This window comes from Danio rerio, chromosome 9, assembly GCF_049306965.1.
Source record: "Danio rerio strain Tuebingen ecotype United States chromosome 9, GRCz12tu, whole genome shotgun sequence".
In the NCBI taxonomy this organism is placed as follows: Eukaryota; Metazoa; Chordata; class Actinopteri; order Cypriniformes; family Danionidae; genus Danio; species Danio rerio.
In genome coordinates this window covers 47,382,753-47,410,000 of record NC_133184.1, presented here as the reverse complement: position 1 = coordinate 47,410,000, position 27,248 = coordinate 47,382,753, and the positions used below count along the sequence as shown (strand labels likewise).

At 35.7% G+C, this 27,248-nt stretch overlaps 1 protein-coding gene across 1 annotated transcript in view; it reads left to right on the top strand.

Moving 5' to 3' along the window:
* Positions 1-11,177, top strand: part of agr1 (anterior gradient 1) — an 11,940-nt gene extending 763 nt beyond the window's left edge. The window contains exons 2-8 of the mRNA NM_001099232.2: positions 1,118-1,237; positions 1,342-1,405; positions 1,498-1,550; positions 4,572-4,648; positions 4,750-4,813; positions 10,577-10,660; positions 10,888-11,177. Coding sequence (NP_001092702.2) covers positions 1,141-1,237; positions 1,342-1,405; positions 1,498-1,550; positions 4,572-4,648; positions 4,750-4,813; positions 10,577-10,660; positions 10,888-10,955 — 507 coding nt within the window. The 5' untranslated portion in view covers positions 1,118-1,140 and the 3' untranslated portion in view covers positions 10,956-11,177. The remainder of the gene's footprint in view (positions 1-1,117; positions 1,238-1,341; positions 1,406-1,497; positions 1,551-4,571; positions 4,649-4,749; positions 4,814-10,576; positions 10,661-10,887) is intronic.
* The last annotated feature ends 16,071 nt before the right edge of the window (positions 11,178-27,248 follow it).

The window sequence follows — 27,248 nt, the reverse complement described above, 5'->3', positions numbered from 1 at the left end:
ATCGGTAGCTAAAACTGTAGCTAAAATTAGAATATGATGGAAAAAATTATTGATTTGCAGTATTTTACTACAAATTTAACAACATTTGATCTATACAATGTTATATAGTTCAAAACGGTTGCTAAAATTGTAGTTAAAACTAGAATATGAATGAAAAAAAAATTTTATTTGAAATATTTTATTCAAATTTGTCCACATTTGATCTATACAATGTAATATAGTTCAAAACTGTAGCTAAAATTGTAGTTAAAATTAGAATATAATTGGAAAAAGTATTAATTTGCAATATTTTACTTCAAATTCGTCAACATTTGATCTATACAATGTTATATAATTAAAAATAGCAGCTTAAAATGTAGTTAAAATTAGAATATGAATTACAAAGTTTTAATTTGCAATATTTTACTTCAAATTCATCAGCACTTGATCTATACAATGTTATGTAGTTCAAATTGGTAGCTAAAATTGTAGTTCAAATTAGAAAATGATGGAAAAAATTATTGATTTGCAATATTTTAATACAAGTTTATCAACATTTGATCTATACAATGTTATATAATCCAAAATTGTAGCTTAAACTGTATAGTTAAAACTAGAATATGAATGAAAAAAGTTTTAATTTGCAGTATTTACTTCAAATTCGTCCCCATTTGATCTGTACAATGTTATATAGTTCAAAACGGTAGCTAAAATTGTGGTTAAAATTAGAATATGATGGAAAAAAGTATTAATTTGCAATATTTTACTTCAAATTCATCCACATTTGATCTATACAATGTTATATAATCCAAAACTGTAGCTAAAATTGTAGTTAAAATTAAAATATGAATGACAAAAGTATTAATTTGCAAAAGCAGTTCATATTGGACCATGCATTTGTAAATTATTTGTAGGTAAACTTGCTTTGTCAAGTTAAACCATAAAACCATTATTTTGATTCATTTGTTACTCGCTGCTGTCAGAACAAAGTCTCAGAAGCACGTTTGTCCAGTTGAGCAGCTCTTGTCATCTCTTTAGAGTATGTCATGCAACGTCAGTAGGTGGACCCAACCTTAATAACAGTCAAATGATCAGTGTATTAATCACGTTTGACTTTCCTTTTCCTTCTTTTTCTCAGAACACAGAGTACACGTTTTAATCATGCAGCACTGGCCGCTCTGTATACTTCTACTATGCCTTGTCTTCTGTGATGTCTCCACTCAAAGGAAAAAAAAGACAGTCCAAACTCTCTCAAGAGGTATCAGCAAATTCGCAAATAGCCCCAAAGATGTTTAATTTGACCTAAAATATAGCAAACTGATCATTGAATGACTTAAACACACAAAAAATGGCTTGTTTTAGGTTGGGGCGATGACATTTCTTGGGCTCAGACGTATGAGGAGGGACTGGCTAAAGCAGCCAAAAGGTATTTAAAGATGAATCACTTTATTGCTAAATTTGAACTGTTTGTAATGTATATTTAGATTTTAATATCACACTGTATCTGTTTAATCACAGTAAGAAGCCTCTGATGATCATTCATCATTTGGAGGATTGTCCGCACAGTATTGGTTTGTATTAATTCATTCATCATTCATTCATTCATTCATCATTCATTCATTCATTCATTCATCATTCATTCATTCATTCATTCAGCCAGTCAATCCCATTCTAAATCAAATAGAATTGGTCTGCAATGATATAAAAAATACATTTCTTTGTGCTGTAAACATATTTTTTGAAACAAAAATAAGACAATATATGTTTTAATGTAGGTTTTGATATAGGTTTTTAATATATGTGACATTTATACAATTGGCCGTTTTCCCATATTATATGTACATATATCAAAACCTACATTAAAACATATATGTTCATATAAGTTCTTATTTGCCATTGTTAAATTCAATAACATGCCAATTACATGTGATAGCAATTTCAAGTGTTCGCACATACAGTACATAAGTTTTTTGGATTTTTTTTTATTGCCTTAATAATAGAAAATATGAGCTAGGCATCTTGTATGACAGTTGCCAAAGTTGAATAAGAGCTATACTGGAGACATATTTTGTATGGACATATAGGGCTTATATGTGGAAATAAAGAAGCAAAACAGGAAGCCTATATGGCCTGTATATGCACATATGTGCACCTCAATTTTGCCTATATGTGGCATATATACGCATATACAGTTGAAGTCAGAATTTTTAGCCCCCCTGTTTATTTTTTTCACAATTTCTGTTAAACAGAGAGGATTTTTTTTTAAACACATTTCTAAACATAATAATTTTAATAACTCATTTGTAATAACTGATTTATTTTATCTTTCCCATGATGACAGTACATAATATTTTATTAGACATTTCTCAAGACACTTCTATACAGCTTAAAGTGACATTTAAAGGCTTAACTAGGTTAATTTGGTTAACTAGGCAGGTTAGGGTAATTAGACACGTTATTGTGTAACAATGGTTTGTTCTGTAGATTTCTAAAAAAAATACAGCTTAAAGGGGCTAATAATTATGACTTTAAAATGGTTTTTAAAAACTAAAACTGCTTTTATTGTAACCGAAATAAAACAAATGAGACTTTCTCCAGAAAAAAAAAAATATTATCAGACATACTGTGAAAATTTCCTTGCTCTGTTAAACATCATCTGGGAAATAATAAAAAAAAAAGAAAAAAAAAAAGCAAAGGGCTAATAATTCTGACTTTAACTGTATGCAGTGTATATATTATCATATATGTGCATATATACTGCATATAGGTTTCACATATAGATGTTAGTATCTGTATTGTTCACTTTTAAGATATCCATGAGCTAGTGTGCTCCAAAACAGTGACAAAATTCACGTTTAGAGGATATAAAATTGATATCAACATGTAAAGCTTGTAGTTTGTCACTTCCGCCTAAATGGATCAACAGTTTTATTCACGTCATCTCATACTTCAGTTCCTCAAAAACATAACCAATCTAATTCCCTCTATAGTATCCAACATGTCCTGTCCCTTCAAAGGCTTCTTATGTGTTGTTCATTTGATGCGCTTGAGCTCAACCACTCTCTTTGGCAGAGTGGTGATAAAACAAAACACTATTGGCTGTTTTTTAAAATGAGGAGGAGCTACACTAGGTCCCACCCTTTCTTTGTTTTTCAGTTGAGAGAACATTAAACATGGAATAAAAATGCACATTTCAAAGCACTTCACGGGCCCTTAAATCATGGTTTCCAATGTTTAGAGGGATAGTTTTCAAAAAATGAACATTATGTCATAATTTACTCACCTTTTACTTGTTTTAAACCCTAATCAGTTTATTTCTTTTGTGAAGCGCAAAAGAAGATATTTTGAAAAATGCTGGAAACCTGTAACCACTGACTTGTGCAGTATTTGTTTTTCCTTCTATGCAAGTCAGTGGGTAAAAGTTTACCTTCTTTAGTGTTCAAACTAGTGAGGGTGAGTATATTGTGGTAACATTTTTATTATTGGGTGAACTATCTCTTTAAGGTGCCACCAAAACCTCAATTACTCCAAAAGTTAAAACTGTGATGTATATTGTGACAAATTAATATTGTACGTGCAATATATTATTTTAAAATGGTTTCATTTTTTGTCATATTATATATCAATATGTCAAAATATTATTATTTCATTTATTTAGTGAGCAAACTTTTGTTAACGCTACTTAAAGCAGGTAGACTCTACTTAAATTCATTGTATTTATTTGTTCGAAACCCTAGTTTGAAAGCACCTGCTTTAAGTAGAGTTAACAAAAGTTCGTTTTTTTTATTTATTTAGTGAGCAAACTTTTGTTAACTCTACTTAAAGCAGGGGCTTTCAAACTAGGGTTTCGAACAAATAAATACAATGAAATAAAATGATTATAATTTATTCAAAACTTTTTAAAAACCTGAATGAATATTGGAGTTACCTTTGCACGCTGGAGAAAGGATGACACCATAGCTGAAGGATTTCTCTTAGACAGTTAATGTTTTGTTTTAAAACTATTTTAACTTCACGCAAAGCTGATGTAACGTTGGATGTTGTTATTACAAATGGGTTATATCTTCACAGAAGTGTTGTTCAGCCACTAAAATCTTACCGTGAAAGATATATAAGACTATTTTCAGTTTCAGATTGTTAGGTTGGGGTTAGGGTTAGCGCAAGTTGACATGTACTTGCAGAGTTTCTTCTAGTCAGTTAAATGTCTGTTGAAGGAGCAATATCAACAGATTACAAGCAGACTGTCAAAACTGTTAAAATAAAGCACCCAGAGTGAACACCTTCATGAACACGGGGAGAACATGCAAACTCCACACAGTAATGTCAACTGACTCAGCTGGGGCGCAAACCAGCAACCTTCTTGCTGTGAGGCAACAGTGCTAACCACTGAGCCACTGTGCCACACCATCTGCTAATTTGTGTACTTCAAGTGCTAAAATCTACTTTAAAAGTGCTAAAATATGGGTTTAATAAGGTACGAAAGTGTAGCTTTTGCGTTTTCATTCCTGAGAGTAAAGAGTAACGTGTCTGTATTATATAGAAAGTTCTGTTGCACTTCAATTGATTTATTTCCTCCAATACTCTATTTGTAGCTCTGAAAAAGGCATTTTCTGAACATCAGTCAATTCAACGGATGGCCAAATCAGAATTCATCATGCTCAATTTAGTGGTAAAGTAGAACTATTGTCATACTTTCAGCAGACTTTAACAAGAAATATGTGTCTAAAACAGCACAGATATTCACAAGAGTTTTGTGATTGTGAATTTCAGCATGAGACCACCGATACCCACTTGGCCCCAGATGGCTTCTACGTTCCCAGGATCATGTTTGTTGGTAAGTTTTTACGCTTTTGATTAAATACTACATTTTTATAATTGATCTGGTTACAAATACCTAAGTCTCTGGTACGGAGGATTTATTTATTTAAGTTTAATGCCATATCAGGAGCTTTGGCTATATTCATGACAAAACTAAATATACAAGATATACCATGCAATCATATCAGTACATATCAGTACAAACATACAAATAACAAAAACACAGAAGAGTCAAATACAATCTTTTAGTTTAATAATGATAAATATTCTAAAATTTCCCGTAAAATATTTCCTGAATAAAAACATTTTCTTAAATCATTTAAAAATACACATTCTATTAAAATATGTTTTATTGTCAGCATTTTCTTACACAAGTCACAAATAGGTTTTTCTTCCTTTATCAATACATATGAGTGTGTAAGTCTTGAGCATAGATATATACACTAGATATCGCATATAGGGACCATGAGCATGCGTCAATAGCGCCGCCACATTGCTACAGTGCTCCCAGGACAAATGTCATTCAACCGCACTAGTCAAGACAGTGTTATTACGTGAAGATGCGGGACTTAGCGCTGTATACAGGTGTAGAAACGAGCAAACAAAGAAATCAAAGCACAAAGGCAGAACATTTCATAGGTAAGATTAAGTTTGTTTTCTGTTTTTGTATGTTCTGAACTTTTGTGCTAATCAGGTAACGTTATTGATGATAACAGTCACTTACTGCATTCACCATAAGGCAAAGCAGCTCCAACTCGCACTAAATACTCGGCTTATGCTAGTTTTGTTGAATAAAATCAGCAAACAATGCAAAAGAAATATGACAACGAGATACTGCGCTGCCAGAAACTTGTATTATTATCGGCTAACGTTAGTGAAAGAGTCATTCGAGGGATTCATTCACAAACGAGTCGCTCCCTCCGTCAGTATGAGAAGTGAAAGCAGGAGAGGAGCTGTGTTTCAGGACATGATTAGATCAAATTTCACAGGGAGGGTGAATAGTAAATTTTTGTACACACAAACACAAGCTTTTTGTCAGGAATGCCCGTGCGGTCACTGATCCGTCAATGTAGAAAAGTGATGTAAAATTATAATTTTCGTAATTAGAAAAAAAAATTACATACTAACATCCAGGAAAACTCCCAATCATAGATATATGTGTATATGTGTATATCTCTGGCTTTGGATGGCCACAGTCCTCCACTGTACCTTGGTCCCGCATTCATTTTAAAGGAGCGCTACCCTGTAGCAAGATGGCGGCGCTATTGACGCATTCCGTCCAATAGACAACAATAGGCCAGGCGACATCTAGTGTATATATCTATGAGTCTTGAGTAGCCGATTCTTCTATGTACAATCTGATTATGTTTATTTTCAAAATGGTAATTATTTCTTTCATTTACAAATTCAAATCAATAAATTTTTTATTTCTGAAGCGCTTTTCCAATGGAGATTGTGTAAAAGCAGCTTCACATAGAAGATTATATTGAGTTGAAACAGTGTCAGTTCAGTTGTCAGAGTTTAAGTTCAGTTCAGTTTAGTTCAAAGTGGTTTAATAATCACTGCTGAGAGTCCAAACACTGAGTAGCAAATCCATCGATGCGCAGCTCTATAAGTCCCGAACTATGCAAGCCAGTGGCGACAGCGGTGAGGAGAAAACTTCAACATTTGGCGAAAGTGAAGAATTAAAAAAACCTTGAGAGAAACCAGGCTCAGTTGGGCCATGACCATTTCTCCTATGGCCAAACATCTTGTGCAGAACTGCAGCCTAAGCGCCGGAGGCTGGAGAACGCTGGACGTCAACGTAGACTCGTCTGTCCCTGGAGTCTCACAGGAATCAGACGCATGTTCTCTATTCCCCCATGACCATTACAGGAGCTGCACAGGGTACTGCCTGGTTCGGGACTGTGGAAACCTTGGGATCATCTCTTCACTGGTCTTGGATCGCATCAGTGGCACTGCATCTCTGGGGTAGTATCCCCAGGTGGAAATATAGAATTAAGAGAATAATTAGTGTAGCTGCTGTTTATATTGTATATAAATGAGATGAATGGAGAGCAATTATCTTACCACTATGTGATGCATTGAGTGTATGCTTTACTAAAAAGAAAGGTTTTTAATCTAGTTTTGAACTGAGAGAGTGTGTCTGAGCCCTGGACATTATCAGGAAGGCTATTCCAGAGTTTAGGAGTCATAAATAAGATGGCTCGACCTCCTTTACTCGACTTTGCTATTCTAGGTACTATTAAAAGCCCTGAGTTTTGAGATCTTAAAGAGCAAGTTGGATTGTAGCGAGACAGAAAGTTGGTTAGATAAACAGGAGCTAGATTATTTAAAGCTTTATAGGTAAGAAGCAATATTTTAAAATCAATACGAAACTTAACAGGCGGGCAGTGTAAGGAGGATAAAATTGGGGTGATATGATCATATTTTCTAGACCTGGTAAGAACTTTAGCATCTGCATTTTGTACTAGTAGAACAAATGGATTCTCTGGTGCGAAGGAACTTGTGATACTTTGCTACTGAGAACCTTAAAAGCATTCAAACATACCATTTTTCTATGACGTCATAGTATTAGACGGACGTGCACCTGAAAGGCTACACAAGGTTGTAAATTCAGACATTCTTTGTTTGTCACAAACTGTTTTCCACCTACTAATTAGCAGAGAAGTAGCTCAAGGCTTTTCTTCGCAGTCTGTCAGTTGCTTTTACCAGGGTTTGAACTATAATTATGCACACTGAAAGAAAATTATGCATTCACTCAAATAAATTACTTCAACTTGTTAAGTAAGACCTAAAAAAAATGTAGGTACATATATATATATATATATATATATATATATATATATATATATATATATATATATATATATATATATATACACAAACACACACACACACACACATATATATATATATATATATATATATATATATATATATATATATATATATATATATATATATATATATATATATATATATAGTTGAAGTTTGAAGTATTTAAATTTGCACCATTGACTTCCATAGTAGGAAAAACAAATACTATAGAAGCTAATGGTTTTAGGTTTTTAACATTCTTGAAAATATCTTTTATTGTGTTTAACAGAAGAGAGAAACTCACAAAGTGAGTGAACTATCCATTTAACGTCTATTAGATTATGAAAAATTCTGTCGGAGTATGAATGGAATGCACTAAATTATGTTAAACGTTTTGAAACTGCAGGGAAAGTGTTAAAAATGGCCTCATGCATTGACATACATCCATATTCTGAGCATAACCTTTGTATACATAATCAAGTGCTGCTTGTTTAAAATACTTATTTAAAGTGAGCAGCTGAATCAACACAATTCTTGAGTTTATAGGACAACTTAATTGTTTTGTTCAATCCACTTAGATTTGTAAAAACAATTAAGTTAACTTTACCGATTTGTTTGTGCACTGTAACACTCAATTCATTCATGTTATCCCAACACAAATCAATTAACTTAAATTTTGATGAATTGAACACAAAACAAATAGGCTGTCCGAAAAAAAATCTCAAGAATTGTGGTTATTCAGCTTATTTTAAGTAAGTATTACTTAAGTATTTGCATCTGAAAGGGTGTGAAAAATTGCCTACAGCAACTCATAGCTGTGATCCAACCAATCCAGTTGGGTTATCTCCAGGGGGTCATCATGCCGTTTGTTGTAGCTAGTATGAAGTCTCACAGTAATTTGGGTTAAGATTCTAGAAAGATGATGAGATAACATCACTGCTAGATAGCTTTACTACACTTCTCCCAGAACTTTGGTCAGCATACTTATTTTATGTATTAGAGTAATCCCAAGAAGGAATAAGCCAACTACAGCAACATCTAAAACTATATTGACACATTTACATTAAACATCTGAGTGTCCCACTGTTTTAGGTGTCTGTAATGCTAGAGCAGGTGTAGTATATTTTTATCGCACATGCACAAAACTTTCCACTTGTACATATATCTTTAGTTTTCTTACATATTCGCCTGTGGGAATCTCTTGACTTATTGTTTGCTCGTGACCCACTGGTGTCATTTTTTAAACGTGCAGAGTAGCTCTCTAGTGTCATTTGTTTCTATTGTTTTCAATTAAGTCCATATGGTAAAAAAAAAAATAATAATAATTTTAAAAAATAGGCAGGTTAGGGTAATTAGGCAAGTTATTGTCTAATGATGGTTTGTTCTGTAGTGTATCAGAAAACAAATTGCCTAAAGGGGGTTAATGGTTAATTAGTTTTTTTTTATTTTTTCACATATATACTGTATATTTCAACCTTTTTCAAATTATATATATATATATATATATATATATATATATATATATATATATATATATATATATATATATATATATATATATATATATATATATATATATATATGAGCAATATCACACGAGTAGCAGTGTGCTATGTCTGTATATCAGCACCGCAGGCCAGTCAACGACAATGAGTAGGCAAAAGGAAAATAAAAATACACCCAAACATCCTTCGCAAAATAAAATGTTACATTACTGAAATAAAAGAATGATACTGCGGTAGCGGGACCATCACACACTTCTTATCAGAGCTCGCTGAACTGAACTGAGCTCCCATACATGTGTGCTTACATCTAAAAGGTAAAACAACCACAGAAATAATTCTCTTAAAGGGGACATTTATACACAATGCATATCAAACATTAAGTGACCGCTACAATATCACAATAATTAATCTAGAAAAAAAACAGAGCAATCACTAACTTTCCAGACTGCTGTTGTGTTTGCGATAAGGAGGGACGATGTTGAATCCAGCTTCTTTGTAACTTCTTATTGACTCTATCCGGTCCACCTCAAAAACCATGAGGCTTCCGTTTTTCAGCTTTTTATTCGCGCCCAAGAGAACACACTGAGCAAGGGCTTAATATGCGGTTCTGGTGCTATCTTGTGGAGAGACAACGCCGACGAGCTCTCAGAAATTGTAAATATTTTAAAATAGGCACTATTTTTACAAATAAACTGCATAGTTGCAATCTAAACAACTACATTCTCGACTAAAAAGCCTCAAAAGTACATTTTGTTGTCTAACAACAGTAATATTTATATTTATATTATATTTAATACTGTATGTGGGCAGAGTAATACACAGAGGTGAAGAGGTATAAGTAGGTATAAGTATAAGTATAAGTATAAAAAAATAATATATAAAATATAAAAATAATATATAAAGTATAATTTATATATACATATATATAAACATTATAATTCACTGGAACATAATTAAAATTAAACTGTAAGCACTTGTGTCTCATTCTCCTTGTGTCGTGTCTAAATACAGGCCAAATACAGAAAGAGAAGAAGCTCATAATGCTTTCTCTGCTATTACATTACAGCGCCTCTGGCCACGCCCCTATGCTGTGCGTATTGAATATGCGTAACCTGAAGCGTTTGTGATGTCACTAACCCGGATGTATTTTTTTATAGTCCCCAAACTTTGTTTTTCTGTAGGCTTCGCTAAGCTAACTCTGTAAAAACCAATGTCTCCCTTTGCATTGAACTTCGAGCGTCTTACATTCAGAGATGTTGTTTATGTTCACACAGCTACATTACGCATCAACTAGAGTTTCAAATATGATTTCGTAATGGACCTCTCCTTTAACAACAATACAGCATATCACATATTTTCCCAAAATCGTGCAGCATTTGTAAATATGTATACTTAGGATTTTAGGCTGACTATAGTTTGCTTTTGTGTCATTCACTCTGTTCTCCTCCTTCCAGATCCCACACTGACTGTGCGAGCTGATATCGTTGGAAAATACGCCAACCGAATGTACACATACGAGCCGGACGACATAGACTTCTGTGAGTGTGTTTTTGCTGTCTAATGAGGTCCACTGAGAGGCAGCAGCTCTACAGTTTCAGACCCTATGAAGCTCCCAAAAGCAGAACTAGGCTGTTTTTTGGTGTCTGTGTTTTACTTTTTTTTAATGATTCCAAATGTGTAATGTTAATCATTAATATTTGATTTACTATAGTCATTCGTTAGTCAAGCATGCATTAATTATGTGTGTTTTATTTTTTTATTGCAGTGGCAGAGAACATGATAAAAGCCAAGATCCTGCTCAAGGAGGAACACGAGGAACATGATGATCTGTAATCAATCATTGCACATTTCATGGCAATTCGTAACTTGGTAACACTTTACAACAAGGTTGCGTTAGCAATGTCCCTTTAAAGCAAGTCATTTCTCTCAGCGGCCATCTTTGAAATGTCTCTTGGGCATTCTGCCTGAATGGGGAAACATCAAATTCTCCAAAATTGCTTGCCAAACGTGCGATTGAATTTCATATTAGGAATCATTAAAAAAAATAAACAACAACTGTCTCTTTAGTTTCATTTCTAAACTTTCGAATAAAACAAATTATGCAGAATCTCACGCCTGCTCCGAGCCCCTCCCCTGGATTATCATCAGTCTATAGTGATCGATGATTGGCTCCTGTACTAGAAGGCGGGCTTTATTTGACATATAGTGATCAATGATTGGCTCCTGTACTAGTAGACGTGGTTTTATTCATCATATTGCCTGTTACATTTTTTCCCTATTTAAAAAGATACTAGTGACATGTCTTGTGTATTCGATAGTCTTTGGCATTAGTTTGCTTAGCATGAGCAAACAATGAACACTACATTTCCCAGGAAGCAAAGAATTCTGGCCCAGATTTGGCCTAAAGCTGGCACAGCATGCATTCATTCAGCATCGGCATACAGCATGTAAGCCAAACATGGCCCAGGTTTGGCAGAGGGGGCACACAATTCTTGGGCCAGATGTAAAATGTAGTATTTGGCCCAGTTGTTAAAAATTGACGTGGACCATGTAAGTTTAACCCATCTAAACCCACATTTAAAATACATGTTATTATTTTTAAATAAAGAAAAAATTCTACCAATCAGGTTGCTTCTAGAAAACGTACATCCAAAGCACAGCTAAAGCACAATGCTTCTTTGGTTTACCAATTTCATTGCAGCCATGACACTCCAACATATCTGGCCCAGTTTAGGCGCAGTTATAGTTTATTAACTTGGCTGAAACTTGGCTCAGATATGGTCCATGTTTGGCCCTTGTCTGGAAGCCAGACTTGGTCCAGTCATGTACCGTAACTCACAGCGGCATGTGGGCCATGCACAAGCGGATTGGCTCAGAGCTGGGCCAGGGAAATTTTGTTGTGCGGGTTGTTACAGAACCCACAGAGCAAATGCTTTCTGGCCCAGCTCCAGGCCACACAATAACTTTTCCCTCAGCCCAAGGACTGCAAGGAATGACGGTCCTGAAGTGGCCCATAACTGGATTAAAGACACATATTGGCCATAACCGGCCTGAATCTCAGCCAATATATATATCCCTAACTGGCCCTGAACTGAGCCAAAACATGTTTCTTATTGGTACGAGAAACCCAAAAAACTGAGCCATAACAAAGCCTAATGTTACCTAAACAATGTGAACAATTGCTACGCTGATCTGGCCACACACCTCCCGTCCACAACTGGCCCAAATGTAGTTTGCAGTCATGCATGCAGTGCCTTCATTTCATGCATGGCCCACATTCGGCTGACATTATGTATGCCAGTGCCAGCAACACGCTAGCAGTGCCATAATTAGGCCACATTTGGGCCAAGTCCGTTTGCTATGTGTGTATTTGTTCATGTTAGTTAATAAAAACACATTCGTCATTGTAAGTTCATTAACTCATAGTGCATTAACAAGCATGGATTTCGACGTTGTTAGCGCATTAGTAAAAGTTAAACTATGATTAACACATGACATACAATTATTGTTCACAATAAGTTTGTGTTTGTTAATACAATCACCAATTAAACCTTATTGTAAAGTGTGACCAAACAGGGTAACTTTTTACAATAACAATACATGGACACTAATATAGTAATATGTAAACTAAACATTACTATGTTGCCTTAAGGCATGCACTAATTAAAAACTAACTTTAACTATAACACGACTTCATGAGTAGTTAAGAAATGATAACATGCCCCTCCAGGTAAAGTCATGACACTAAGACACATTAACAGTTCATGTTAGTTACAATTAGCTAATACTGAAGTGTTAATACATTAATTAACAAACAATTAAGGGAGCCATTATTCACACAAGAACAACATGGTGGCTTAGTGATTAGCCTGAGAGCAAGAAGGTCGCTGGTTCGAGATCAGTTGGCATTTGTGTGTGGAGTTTGGATGTTCTCTCCAACGCAATCTCACGGCAATTCGTAACTTTTTGATTTAATGGCTAATTCGTATGATTTAATTAGTACAATTTAGTACGATTTGCCCATCACCCAATGACGGTTGGGTTTAGGGGCGTGGCCTCCTTTTTTTTTTTTTTTTTTTAAGATTTGTTTATTAGATTTTTTTGACAGTTAACAAACAAAGTAAAAAGACAATAACAGTACAAACAGAAAAAAAATATATATATAACAGTACAACATTGATAAAATACATAAATAAACCACACTATAACCCTCATATTGTGCGACACACAGTATATGACATGCATAAACACTATATGATGTGCATAAATCAATTTTCAAATTGAGCATATAAACAGGTCTGTACGAGACGTTGAGGTTGACAGCATGGTGTATTAAGTAAAATAAACAGTAATAATAAAATAAAATAAACAAACAGAAAAAAATAGAAAAGAAATAAAAAAAAAAATTAAAAAAAAAGCGAGAAAAAAAGGGAAAATGTATTAAACTAAATAGGCTGGGGGGTGGCACATTCTTAACTTGTGGTTTTATGTCAAGAAAAAGTTGTATGTTCGTGCTATATCAGCAACACTAATACTCAACTGGAAGCACAGATCAAAACAAAAATGCAAGAATGGCAACCATTCACTCCACAGTAATTGCCTCAAGTCTCAGAGATTTAACATGTTCCAAAAAAGGCAACCAAATATTAGAAAATTTGACCACTGAACCTCGAAGACTATGTTTAATTTTTTCTAATTTAACAAAAAATAAGGCATCTTTAATCCACTGAGTATGGGATGGGGGTTGAGGAGACTTCCACTGCAACAAGATGCACCGCCTAGCTAATAATGACAGAAAAGCTATTAATTCAGAAAAATAAAATGGTAACTCACAGTCAGGGGGAAGAACTCCAAACAGGCCAATTAACGGAGAAGGATCAATATTAATAGATGTAATTGCTGAAAATGAATCGAAAACAGACTCCCAAAAAGAAAACAAAGCTGGACAGGTCCAAAACATGTGAACTAGATTTGCAGGTTCAGCATGACATTTGTCACAGGTTGGATCAATAGCAGGGAACATGCGAGCCAGTTTACACTTAGACCAGTGAACTCTGTGAACTACTTTGCACTGTAAAATCCCATGGCGAGCACATACAGATGATGTATGGACCTTTTGTAAAATTGTTGACCAAATATCTTCTTTTATGTCTATGTTAAGATCCCTAGCCCAAATAAAACGCTAATTATCAGATGTAGAAGTATGAGACGTGAGCAAGGAGTTGTATATTTTAGAGATGGCTCCATTTTGACCGGGATTAATATTAGAGATGGTATCGATCAGGGTAGATGGTGGTATAGTAGGGAAACCGGGAAAGTATTTACGGACAAAATCCCGAGTTAGTTAGCTCAAATGACGCAAAAATATTATCAATGTAGAGGTCTTTGATAGAAACAATTCCACATCTCACCCATGTTACAAAAGCCTTATCATTAAGCGAGGGAGGAAAAAGAGGGTTAGAGTGAACAGGACATAGAAGAGGTGTGATCTGTAAATTGAAGTGACGTCTGAGCTGAACCCAGATCTTAAGACAATTTTTAACTATAATATTTTTAGAATACTGTGATGGTGAAAATGGCATGGGTAGGCATAAAAGGGAAGTGAGTGAGGGAGTGCCACATGAAGCCTCCTCAATCCTTAACCAAGCAGGAGGTTCAGCACTAGAAAGTTGCCAGAATAGCATGTTGCGGATATTTGCAGACCAGTAATAAAACAGGAAATTTGGTAATGCTAATCCACCCAACTCCTTATTTTTTTGTAATATGCCTTTTCGAATTCTAGGAGTTTTTCCATTCCAGATAAAATGAGAGATGGCACTATCAAGGGAATTAAAGAAATGTTTTGGAATAAAAATTGGTATGCATTGAAAAAGATAAAGAAACTTGGGCAGTATGTTCATTTTAATACAATTTATCTTACCAGCAAGTGATAGGGGCAGCAGAGACCAACGATGAAAATCTTCAGACACTCTATCCATCAAAAAAGAGAAATTACTTTTAAACAGATCTGAGTAATTCTTGGTTGTACATATGCCCAAATATGTAAAATTATCAAGTGATATTTTGAATGGGAGTTTAGAAAGTTGGTATGCTTTAGCTGCAGAATTTATAGGCAGAAGTTCACTTTTATGAAAATTTAGTTTATATCCTGAAACTAGCCCAAATTCCTTCAGCAGGTCCAACACACAAGGTATAGATCGGTCCGGGTCAGAAACGAAAAGTAAAAGATCATCCGCATAAAGGGACAGTTTGTGCGCTAAGTCTCCTCTAATAATTCCCTTCATATGGCTGGACCTGAGAGCTATCGCCAGTGGCTCAATAGCAATGGCAAACAGTAGGGGTGAGAGTGGACAACCCTGACGAGTGCCACGCTCCAAAGGGAAATAATCAGAATAATCATTATTAGTACGGACACGGGCCAGGGGGAGGGCATAAAGAAGTTTAATCCATGACATAAACTTACTTCCAAATCCAAATTTTTTTAATGAGTAAAATAAATAAGGCCACTCCACCCGATCAAAAGCCTTTTCCGCATCCATTGAAATAACCAATTCTGGGGATTTTGAAGTAGAGGGAGAGTATAAAATATCAAATAAACGTCTAATATTGTGGAAAGAATGTCTACCCTTTACAAACCCTGTTTGATCGTCGGAGACAATTGAGGGCAAAATATCTTCTAAACGCTTTGACAGCATCTTAGCTAGGATTTTAACATCCACACATAACAGGGAAATGGGGCGATAATTACTGCAGGAAAGAGGATCCTTTCCTTTCTTTAAAATAAGAGAAATTGTGGCCTGTCTAAGAGTGAGAGGTAGTGTGCCATATTCTAAGGAGTCATTAAACATATTTAAGAGTAGTGGAGAAAGCTTATCAGCAAAGGCCTTGAAAAACTCAGTAGGAAATCCATCGGGCCCAGGGCATTTCCCATTCTGCATAGCTGACAATGCCTTTTTAACTTCTTCTACTGAAAAGGGCACATCCAACCTGGAAGAGGTTTCAGAGTCGATTGAGGGAATGTTAAGGGACTGAAAGAAGTTATCTAATTGAGCTTCATCAGATGAGCACTCAGACTTGTATAATGAATAGTAGAAATTCTTAAATTGTTTATTAATATTTTGAGGGTCGATTGAAATACCATTGTCAGTGTTAATTTGTGTTATGTGTTGCGCTGAAGCATATTGTCGAATCTGATGGGCTAAAATTTTGCCAGGTTTGTCTCCAAACTCATAATACTTATGACGTGATGTGGCCTCCTTTTTAAACTCATACATTTTCGTAAGACTCGTACAAATTCATACGAATTACCCACTAAACTGACAAAACGTAAAATACTTACATTTCCTTGGAGATCAGACTGTTCTCACCGTGTTCATGTGGGATTTCTCCGGGTGTTTCGGTTTCCCTATAGTGTATGTGTGTGAATGAGTGTGTATGGATGTTTCCCAGCACTGGGTTGCAGCTGAAAGGGCATCCGCTGTGTGAAACATATGGTGGATAAGTTGGCGGTTCATTCCGCTGTGGTGACCCCTGATGAATACAAGTGGTGCTCACTGCAGAGCAGTGATGTCACTGGGGTAGGGTTAGGGGTGGGGTTGGGTTGGTGTACGCATTAAAACAGCTTATAGGAGGAGGAGCGAGAGCTCATGCTCCCCCTCGCTGGAGCTCAACTCTGCTCAAATGGCTCTGCAGTGAGCACCGTCTCGATGAATATAGGGACTAAGCCGAAGGAAAATGAATGAATGAATGAATGAACTATTCAAACATGTGACTGTCCTGTTGCAGATAAAGTTAGTTCTTGATTAGCACATGCCTTTATTCATTATTAGTTCATAATAGAGTAACGTTAATTTACACATTAGTATCATTCATGTACTGTTATTGTAAAGTGTTACCCAAAATGGTTACGATTTCAAAACATGCACAGCAATCTACAGCTCTCTTTGAGCAACTTTGAATAAAGTGTGTTGGAATAAAGATCTTGTGTGCATTAAATGATTGAAGGAGGGGGTAATCTAAGAGGGTTTATCTTGACCTAATAGGAAATCAGAACTTAGCACTTTGCTTGACTGAGATCAGCAGGAATAATAAGTTACTTAAGTGACTAATTCCTTTAACAAGCAAGCATTACCTCTGTTGTATAATGATTAAGTCTAGTTTAATCACCATATAAGTCTAGATTAGTCCGTGATATGTGGAAAGGATCAATGAAACGAAACAGACTCGTCACGTGGGTCACAATGAGGGAAAAATTCAAGCATACTGTTCCAGTATGCAACGACACAGAGTGTACGCTAGATGGCAGAGCACGCTATGTACTGTACAAAAAACTACTGTCAAATAAAGGTGTAAGTTTACAAGAATAAAGAAATTACAAGCACAATATAAATGTGTTAATAAAATGTATGTTAAAGTTAACCCCTATGTACTGTTGAGGATGTTGTCATACACTTTGGGGGAACTTTTTCTGTTTCAGCAGCAGAATGATTTTTAGTGCCAAATCTTATTTTGACACATATTTTGGGAAAATACATTGAAATATTATTATTTTTTTTAAATATACAATGAGCAAATTTACTACCGTTGTGTTATGTTAGGGATAAAAGCATCCACAAAATTAAACTGTTGTAAAAATGTATGAGATTAATATATATATATATATATATATATATATATATATATATATATATATATATATATATATATATATATATATATATATATATATATATATATATATATATATATATATATATATATATATATACATACATAAACAAAACTACTGAATGTTTTTATATATACAGAATTTTAAGTCTTTTATTGACAACTTCATAAATAATGTCACTGATTTCATGAGAAAACACACACACAAAATTACTTATTTTCAATATAAAAAGTATTTGTGGACTGGGTTTTTTTTTACTTTAATTTGTTATTATAAACCATATGAAATTCAGAAACTAAGTTTTTTTTTTTATCTAAAGGGTTAATGGTGCCGACTGGTGATCAACAGTAAAATTATACTTTTAAATTAAAGAGTTATTGTGTAATTTTGTAGTGGTAAATACTAAAAAAAAAATAGTTTTGATCAGGACTGAGGTTGATTAACAGATTTATGCAAAAAAAAAAAAAAAATTATCAGATGCATTTTTACAGCAGTTTAATTTAGTGGATGTTTCCACCCCGAACATAACAAAAGATAGTAAATTTGAACAGTGCACAAAGGTTAACATGCAGATTTTGTGATTAATGTAACCTCTCTTGAGAAAACATATATATTTAGGTAATTATATGTCTTTGATCTGAAGTTGGATAAACAGTTCCACAAAAAGTATAAATAAAGTTCATTATTCATAAACAATACAAAGCTATTCACTTTGGATGCTTTTTTTAGGTTTATCACCACAATATTTGAACAAAATGAGATATCTAAGTTATTTGAATGGTTGTTTTGAGTTTTTCTGGTATATCAGTCGTCTTTCTTCAATAACCGCAACTAAAAATAAAATGAAAATGTTAATAGAATGCCCTTACAAAGGCAAATATTCTCAATACCCTCATGGTGGGTCAACTAACTAAAGTGACATTACAAATGTTTTTCTTAACCAATCTTTTGTCTTAACTAATCACCTACTCCCTAAAACTTGTTTAAGGCAGACCAGACCTCTAGCACACTTCTTCTCAATCTCTCGAACTCATCCTCCTCCCTCTATTTCCTTGCTTCCGATTAACAATTCTATAACCCTTTCTTCACTCCATGGTTGAATCGGGGGGTCCAATCATTCATTTTCTTTTCGGTTTAGTCTCTTTATGAACCTGGGGTCACCACAGCGGAATGAACCACCAACTTATCCAGCATATGTTTTATGCAGCGGATGCCCTTTTAGCTGCAACCCATCACTACATACTCATACACTATATGGTCAATTTAGCCTACCCAATTATACCATGTTTTTGGACTTGTGGGGGAAACCAGAGCACCCGGAGGAAACCCACTTGTACACGGGGAGAACATGCAAACTCCACACAGAAATGCCAACTGACCTAGCCGAAGCTCGAACCAGCAACCTTCTTGCTGTGAGGCGATTGTGCTACCCACTGTGCCATCATGCTGCCCGGTGTCTAATTACTCTACCAAAATATTACAGAGACTGTACCATGAGCATCATATAGGACGCCTGATCAACCTACCTACCTGTTCACTATTCATCCTCTTACTTCCCTTTCACCTTCATTCCACTGTTCCCTTATCATCCCCTTCATCCCTAAAAATAAAGTCTAGCTCAAAGTGTGGCGTGGTCCATGCTGGTGAATGCAATTTATTATTACTAATGAAAAAAAAAACTATAGTCATTTATAGGTATATATGTTGAACACAAAGGAAGATATTCTGAAGAATGCTAAAAACCTGTAACCTCTGACTTGGAGAGTAATTGTTTTTAATAACTAGTTTTCTTCAAAGTACCTGATTTTGTGTTCAACAAAATAAATAATAAAGGTTTTTAATCACCCGAGGGTGATTTTTCATTTTTGTTAATTTTATTCATTCATTCATTTTCTTTCGGTTTAATCCCTTTATTCATCAGGGGGCACCACAGTGGAATGAACCGCCAACTCATCCAGCATATGTTTTACATAGCAGATGCCCTTCCAGCTGCAACCCAGTATCCTGGGAAACATCCATACATGCTCTTTTAAACACACACTCATACACACTCAGTCCAATTTAGTTTACTCATTTAACCTGTACTGCATATCTTTGGACTGTGGGGGAACCCCCGCCAAGACAGAGAGAACATGCAAACTCCAAACAGAAATGCCAACTAGGACTCGAACCAGCAACCTTCTTGCTGTGAGGAGAAATTTTAATGTAAATTAATTATATTGTAGATATGAAGTCTAGTCATTTTTGTTAAAGTGTGTGCATGAATGCCCGGAAATCCAGAAAAAAAACGTCAAGAGGATTTGAAAAAGCAGCTTTGCGACAGTGAGTCAGGAGTTGCTGAGTGTGCTGAATGAAGGGGAGGCGAGGTGACTCTACACTGTGACAGACTTTAATCCCGCGGCCGTCCTCCGTCCTCCGGCCCAGGGTCACACAGAGTAATGGAGCGCAGCAGTGTGGTCATTCCTCCGCAGACAGAGTGAATTAATGCTGTACGCCTGGTTACGGCTCTGAGTGACAGTCGCACGCTGTTCACACGCACACGCACACACACAGCGGGAACAGTCTTATTAACGCCACAGATGAGCACACAAACTCTCACCTCACCAACACGACTGGCAGCTCTTGAGCAACTGTCAAAACGCACACAGACAGAGAGAGAGAGAGAGAGAGAGAGAGAGAGAGAGAGAGAGAGAGAGAGAGAGAGAGAGAGAGAGAGAGAGAGAGAGCCCTTGACAAACGCTGTAAAAAATGCTGGTTTCCAAACAGTTCCTTCATGTTGTCCCAACACACATTGATTAAGCTATCTTTATTATTTTAACAAATTAAAGTGTATTGAACACACTGTACAACTTTTTATGCAAGGAAAACAACAACAACAACAACAACATAATCCTTATTTCCTTTCGCTTTGTCTTGTTGACTCAACTTTTGAAAACAACAGGAGGTGTCGCGGACGCCGCCCTCTCAATTCTGCCGCCTAGGTCGGCATCGAATGCTGATATTTTAACCTAAAAGAACCTGGTTCTTTTCAGGGGATCAACGAGAACATTTATTAATATAGACATTTTAGAGACAAATGAGCATTATTTAAGGGTACTGATCCAGCTAATTTCTGAAAGATAGACATAAACAATATTCAACAGTTTTTTGTTTGTTTGTTTGTTTGTCTGTTTGTGTGTTTTTTTATAAAGCAATAATAATTTATACAGTCATGTACGTTTTGACAGCTAATATGATGGGGATTTGATGCTTTGCAAAAGTTGCAGACACCTTTACTGATTTCATAATTAATTTAAATTTCTTCTGCCGATTAAGAAACTTAAATAGGCCTAGGCTACTATAGTAAAGAAAATCCTATTTAAAATATAAAACTAAATAAATCAAAATTACACGTGAAAGTGTAACGCCTGCAGCTCAAAACAAATGTGTAAAGTTACTGCGTAGCATATTTAACAAACCATTTACCACAAATTTCATGTCATTTTGCTCACATAGATAATTGAATATTAATCAGATGATGTCATTACGATGCTGTGAGGTCAGCCAATTGTTGCATTACTGATCATGATTTTGAGGATCGGTAGATCTATCCTTCAAAACACATGCAAAGATCCCAGATCAGTTTATCCAGACATTTTAATCTGATTCACAATCTTGTTTGAAGAACCAAATTAGCCAGAGATCAGTTGTCAAGATTAACAGATCCAGCATGCCAAATCAAATGACATACAATTATTGTTCATAATTAGTTTTTGTTAGTTAATACAATCACCACTGAAACCTTATTGTAAAGTGTGACCAAACAGGGTAACTTTTTACAATAACAATACATGGACACTAATATAGTCATATGTAAACTAAACATTACTATGTTGCCTTAAGGCATGCACTAATTAAAAACTAACTTTAACTAAAACACGACTTCATAAATAGTTGAGAAATGATAACATGCCCCTCCAGGTAAAGTCATGACACTAAGACACATTAACAGTTCATGTTAGTTACAATTAGCTAACACTGAAGTGTTAATACATTAATTAACAAACAATTAAGGGAGCCATTACCCTGCTAAAAAATCCAGCTTAAACCAGCCTAGGTTTAAGCTGTTAGCGTATGTTAAAGCAGAGTTGACCATGACGACAGGGTTTGAACTGTTCCAGAAAACAGGCAAGACAAAAACTAAAGCCAAGAAATAAAATAAACAAGTAAATAACATGTGGTAAATGATGTGGTAAAATGTGAAAATGTGGTAAAAATCTGACGAGGGCTTTTCTTTTTCTCAATTGCTTTTCAAAACACTGTTGGTTGAGTTTAGTAAAGTGGGCTGGCGCTCGTCAATCTGTGTTTTTTAAAAAACTATTGGTTGGGTTTAGGGAAGTGGGTGGGTGGGGGATCAGTCAGTCGGTCAGTCAGTCAATTGAAAGTGGCCTCTGGTGGATTTAAGTGAGAAGAGCAGGCACGAGTGGCACTCGCAGGAGAAATCTAAGATCTCAATAAGCATACACAGCGGCCTCTGGTGAGTTTGTGAAAACAAAAACTGCAAAAAAAAATTACCTCCTGGAATGTATTTGGCACTCTCCAGAAATGAAAAAGTGTTGCATGCAGAACTGTTGAAAACAATTTATTTGTGTTGAATTTTAACAAACAAATTAAGTTTAATAATGTTCAACTTAATTTATTTGTTTAAATTCAGCCCAAATAAATTGTTTAAAACCACTTAACGTAAAAAAATTTAGTAAATTCAAGAAATCATCTTTGAATATTTTTTTGAATGAACCTGTGTTGATGAAACAATGCTTTATTTGCAAATACTTTTTGCAATATTTCAGTTTTGAGCATAAATCTTATTTAGGAAAACAGCTGTAGCTAAGGGCTCCTGGTTTCAGCGTTCGTTAAAGTATCTTATTTTGAGTTCAACAGAAGAAAGAAACTCAAATAGACTTGGACAAACTATGACAGAATTGTTTTGGGAGAACTATTCTTTAACGCATATTCTCACAGAAATTCTTACAGACTCTCAAGTGAAATGCTATATGCTTGACAATAGAAAATGTTACTCCTCCAAACAGTGTCAAAAACGAATGTCTCGAACAAACACAGTTCAAGACGAATCCCATTTGTCACACAATCTGGCAGCTGCTCTCAGTCGGCTCTGCTGTGATATGAAGAACAGCACAAGTCAGAATCAGTGTCACATCTACTGGAAAAACAGTGCATTCTTCCTGAAGGCCAGATCAGATTTTCTATTATATGCTCTAAACTATTCATTTAATGGTGAGAGATCCCAGTATTTGCACCAAGAATACAATACCAATCTGTTATCTATATTAAGTCTATATTTTATTGGGTCGTCAATTCTGGGGGATGTTTTTGAAGGCTCGACTGTTACTCAAGGACAGATGTGAGACAGTCGTACATAAAATGTGAACAAATCTGAAGGGCAATTAACATTTCAGAGGCTGAAGGTTACGAGAGCTCTACAATTCCTCAAGGTTGAGGAGAATTCATATTCAGGGTATTCAGGATGAAAAAAAAAGAAATTCCAATGTGGTGTGGAAACACAAATTTCTAAGTTAAAAAATCTCTCTCTCGTGTTATTTCAGCTGTTGGTGCATGTTTTGGGGCAGGGGTTACCAAACCTTTCCAACAATATCCGGCTGCAGCAGACCCGCACACGTTTCAGGGCGCGCTCACATTAGGTACAGTTGCCTTGTCCCCTATCCCCTCTCCCCCTCGGCCTGCACTCACATTGCATTTTTACCTAGCGGACCTGAGCATGCCTACATCATCGATGATGCGACTGTTTAGTTTAAAAGAAAGGGAAGCACAATAGAGATTGCTTTAGTTATATTGTTTCGTATTATTTTTAGTCATTTAGGATGCGGTGACATGCAGTCAAACACTTTGCCGAACAGATCAACCACTTTTGACGCTCATAAATGATCATAAAAGTCCTGGGGCCTCATGTATCAACGCTGCGTACGCACAAAACTTTGCGTATGCCAGGTTTCACACTCAGAATCGCTCACGTTTGGATTTACTAACAATGAAATGAACGTGTGAATGTGCGCAGCTCCACACCAGCTTTATGGCTGGCGTACGCACATTTTTTGTGCGTGTCTGTTTTATTTCCATTGGCGACTCCTAGAGGCAGTTGTGTTAAATTGCTCTCTACAAAGTGTCTTTGAGCCGTGCAATGGCAGCTGTATGAGACGGGTTCAGCAGGTATATAAGGTTTCCATACCATACAGTTGACCAGCTAAACATTAAAGCACAATTTGCAGCAGTCGCCTGTTTTCCCAATGTAATCGGAGCGGTCTACTGCACGCACATTGCTATAAAGACACTATCTGAAGATGAATTTGCATGCGTGAATCAAAAACATTTCCATTCAATAAATGTGCAAATAAAATATGATGCACGGGCTTATTAATGATTCCTACTTGTCTTTCTCGTGATAAATACTTGGCAAAATCTGATATGTAGCGGGGAAAAAAGAAGAATGAGTTCATCAGACGCTGGATTCGAAGCGAGTTCATGCTTGAACGTGTCAAAACATGTTGACTTGCGTCTTACGAGCTGCGCCACTGAGACAGTTAAGGGTATTGCAACATTTTACACCTATAAATCACACTATTTCTTTTTTAATTCACTCAGTGCGATGTTCAGACCCTGTGATAACCGCATCAGCTAAACTCTCCCACTCTATTTTTTTCTTTTGTTGTTTATTCCGGAGAACAAATAACACCGCTTTTCTCCGGTCTGCCTCCAAAAGCAGCACCTCCAATTCACATTCTGTTCAAAGTTTCTCTTCTTGCTTGCTTTTGCCATTGCTTTTTGTTTGGTTTTGCCAAAGTAGAGTCATTATCATATTAATACGCGGGAGGAGGCAGGGAGGGGTTTTGTGCTCGTGCATGTTGCGCTCAGTTTCACGTTCATTCGGATGTACAAAAGAATATGCGTGAGATTCGGCGTACGCAGTGTTTCATACATCTGAATTTTTTTCTGCGTACGCACATTTACAGCTTTGTGCGTACGCAATGTTTTAGTATGATTTCCACGCAAGTCTTCATACATGAGGCCCCTGGTGTTGCAGGTATTAGGAGGTTTCCTGAAGATGCAGCTGACGTGCAGTGAACGGTTTGCATCTTTAATAAACTACAGCAGTTTTCGTTCATTAAAAATAAAGAATGATTAATAAATCTATATTAATAAATCTATATAAAGACACAATCCTCTAAAAGTGATGTCGCGTCTTCAGTTTCTTGCTCAGGCACGCTTTGCACTCACACTGCAAGCGTACTACACCAAAGCACAAGTAAACCGCGCTCTGGCACACCTCTTCTAACCGGGCCTGGGCCAGCCAACTGAACCACGCCTGAGCCCGATTCAGAGCACTCACACTTGATGAATCGGCAAACGCGCCTGGGCACTGTTCGGATAGCGTAGTGTGAGTGCACCGTTAGGCACACACAATCCAGCACACATGATATAGACTAACCATATATGGTTACGACGGATATTAATGTTATTAAAGTATTCTCGTACATCGTCGTCAATATATTTGTACATATATTGTTAATGAATATTGTACACAATAAACAATAGTGTATACTATTTCACAAATATGGCGATCGAGACGGGCGAATGGGGAACATTGTTTCCGATCGTCATTCAATATAATTGACTGAACAGTTTTCTATCAGTCATCATAGATCAGTTGTACCCAACCTTTTTCCACAGGAAAATGTTTATGCACAAATAATAAATATAAAAGCAAAACATCAGTAGGCCATATGTAATGGGTAGGGCCAGACGGAATCTGCGGATGTTTTTTGCTATTTCTGCGGAAAATTTTGGTAAAAATCTGCGGATTTCTGTGGATTTTGGGAGTATCATAACTAAAACCTTAATATGGGAAATAAAAAAATAATACCTTTTTTTTACTTTTATTTAATGTTTAAAATGCAAATCCAACCAGATTCACTTTATGTGGTAAACAAAGCAAGTTTCTCATATATCTACTAAAAGACAGAAAATATTACTTTACAAACTGCATTGTACTTAAATCCGATTAACATTTTCATATTAGTCAATAATATTACTGTAATTCATTTTAAAACTGAATAAATTTAGATTTACACACGTTTACTCAAAGTAAATAAACAGAATTAATGATGGGCTAAAAATCTGCGGAATTCTGTGGAAAATTTGCAGAATTCTGCACGTGCAGATTCCGTGTGGGCCTAGTAATGGGTACACCTTGCAGTGTCGGGGATGAATCATCTGCAAATGTCTTAATTTGGATGGCCTCGTGCATTCGTTAGCAAGAACTTTGGAGCAGATAGTGCACTGTGGCTTGACCAGGCACTGTTTGATTCGAGAAAATAGAATAAAGCCATAGTTCATGTAACTATCTTGGTATTTTCTGCATTTCATGTCTCCAGTAGATCTAGTGCTGTGACCAGAAATGTTCACCTGGGTCCAGTATGCTTGGGTCATACTATTAGCTGCTGAAGCCGAATCAGACAGGCGAAAGAAAGAAGATTTATGAATTTGTCAATTTTTCGGTCGTGGTGATGATGATCGTTCTCCTAATTGTCCATTGCAATTTTTTTTTTTTTTAAATATGACATGACCCCTCACAGAGCTTGCTAAGGCAACTTGCGGGACTCCTGTTGGGAACCGCTGTCATAGATGATCAGTCATTATTATCTGACAGAGTCAGTATAGCAGATACTCATTTGCTGGCCTTGCTGAAACATTTTCCAGACATCTATAAACAATATAAATTGAACAGGTTTAATTTATATAATGAATTTATTATAATGAAAAAAAAAATAGTAAGTTCAAATGTATAGGCTATAATACATCTTTATATGTAATACAAATCTTTTTACATTTAATAAATGTATAACACTATAGTATTATAAACAGAGTTTATGTTGGAATATTATATTATAATGGAAAATCGAGGCAACTTGAATGGTTTGTAAACACAGTTTAGTGCACACAGCATGTCATATTGTCTGATAATTGTAGGAAATAATTCCAAAAACAAAAATATGATGTATATGTTGAGTTCAGCGGCTAATCAGCCGGAATCAGCTGAGGTGACATGACCCGACCTGCGACCACTTAAGCGCCATGATCTTAATTATGCAGATTTAATATAAATGAAACGGATGAGTAATAAAAAAATGCATCCCCTCACAGTTATCATGAAGTGTAATTTTAGCTATATCAGCCTGATGTCACAAGGAATCGTAAGTATTTTACGTTTTGTCAGTTTAGTGGCTAATCCGTACGAATTCAGTCGTACGAAAATGTATATGATTTTAAAAAGGAGGTGTAGCACCCAACCCCACCCCTAACCCCAACAGTCATTGGGTGATAAGCAAATCGTACTAAATTGTACGAATTAGATCGTACAAATTTATAAAAATTAGCCACTAAAT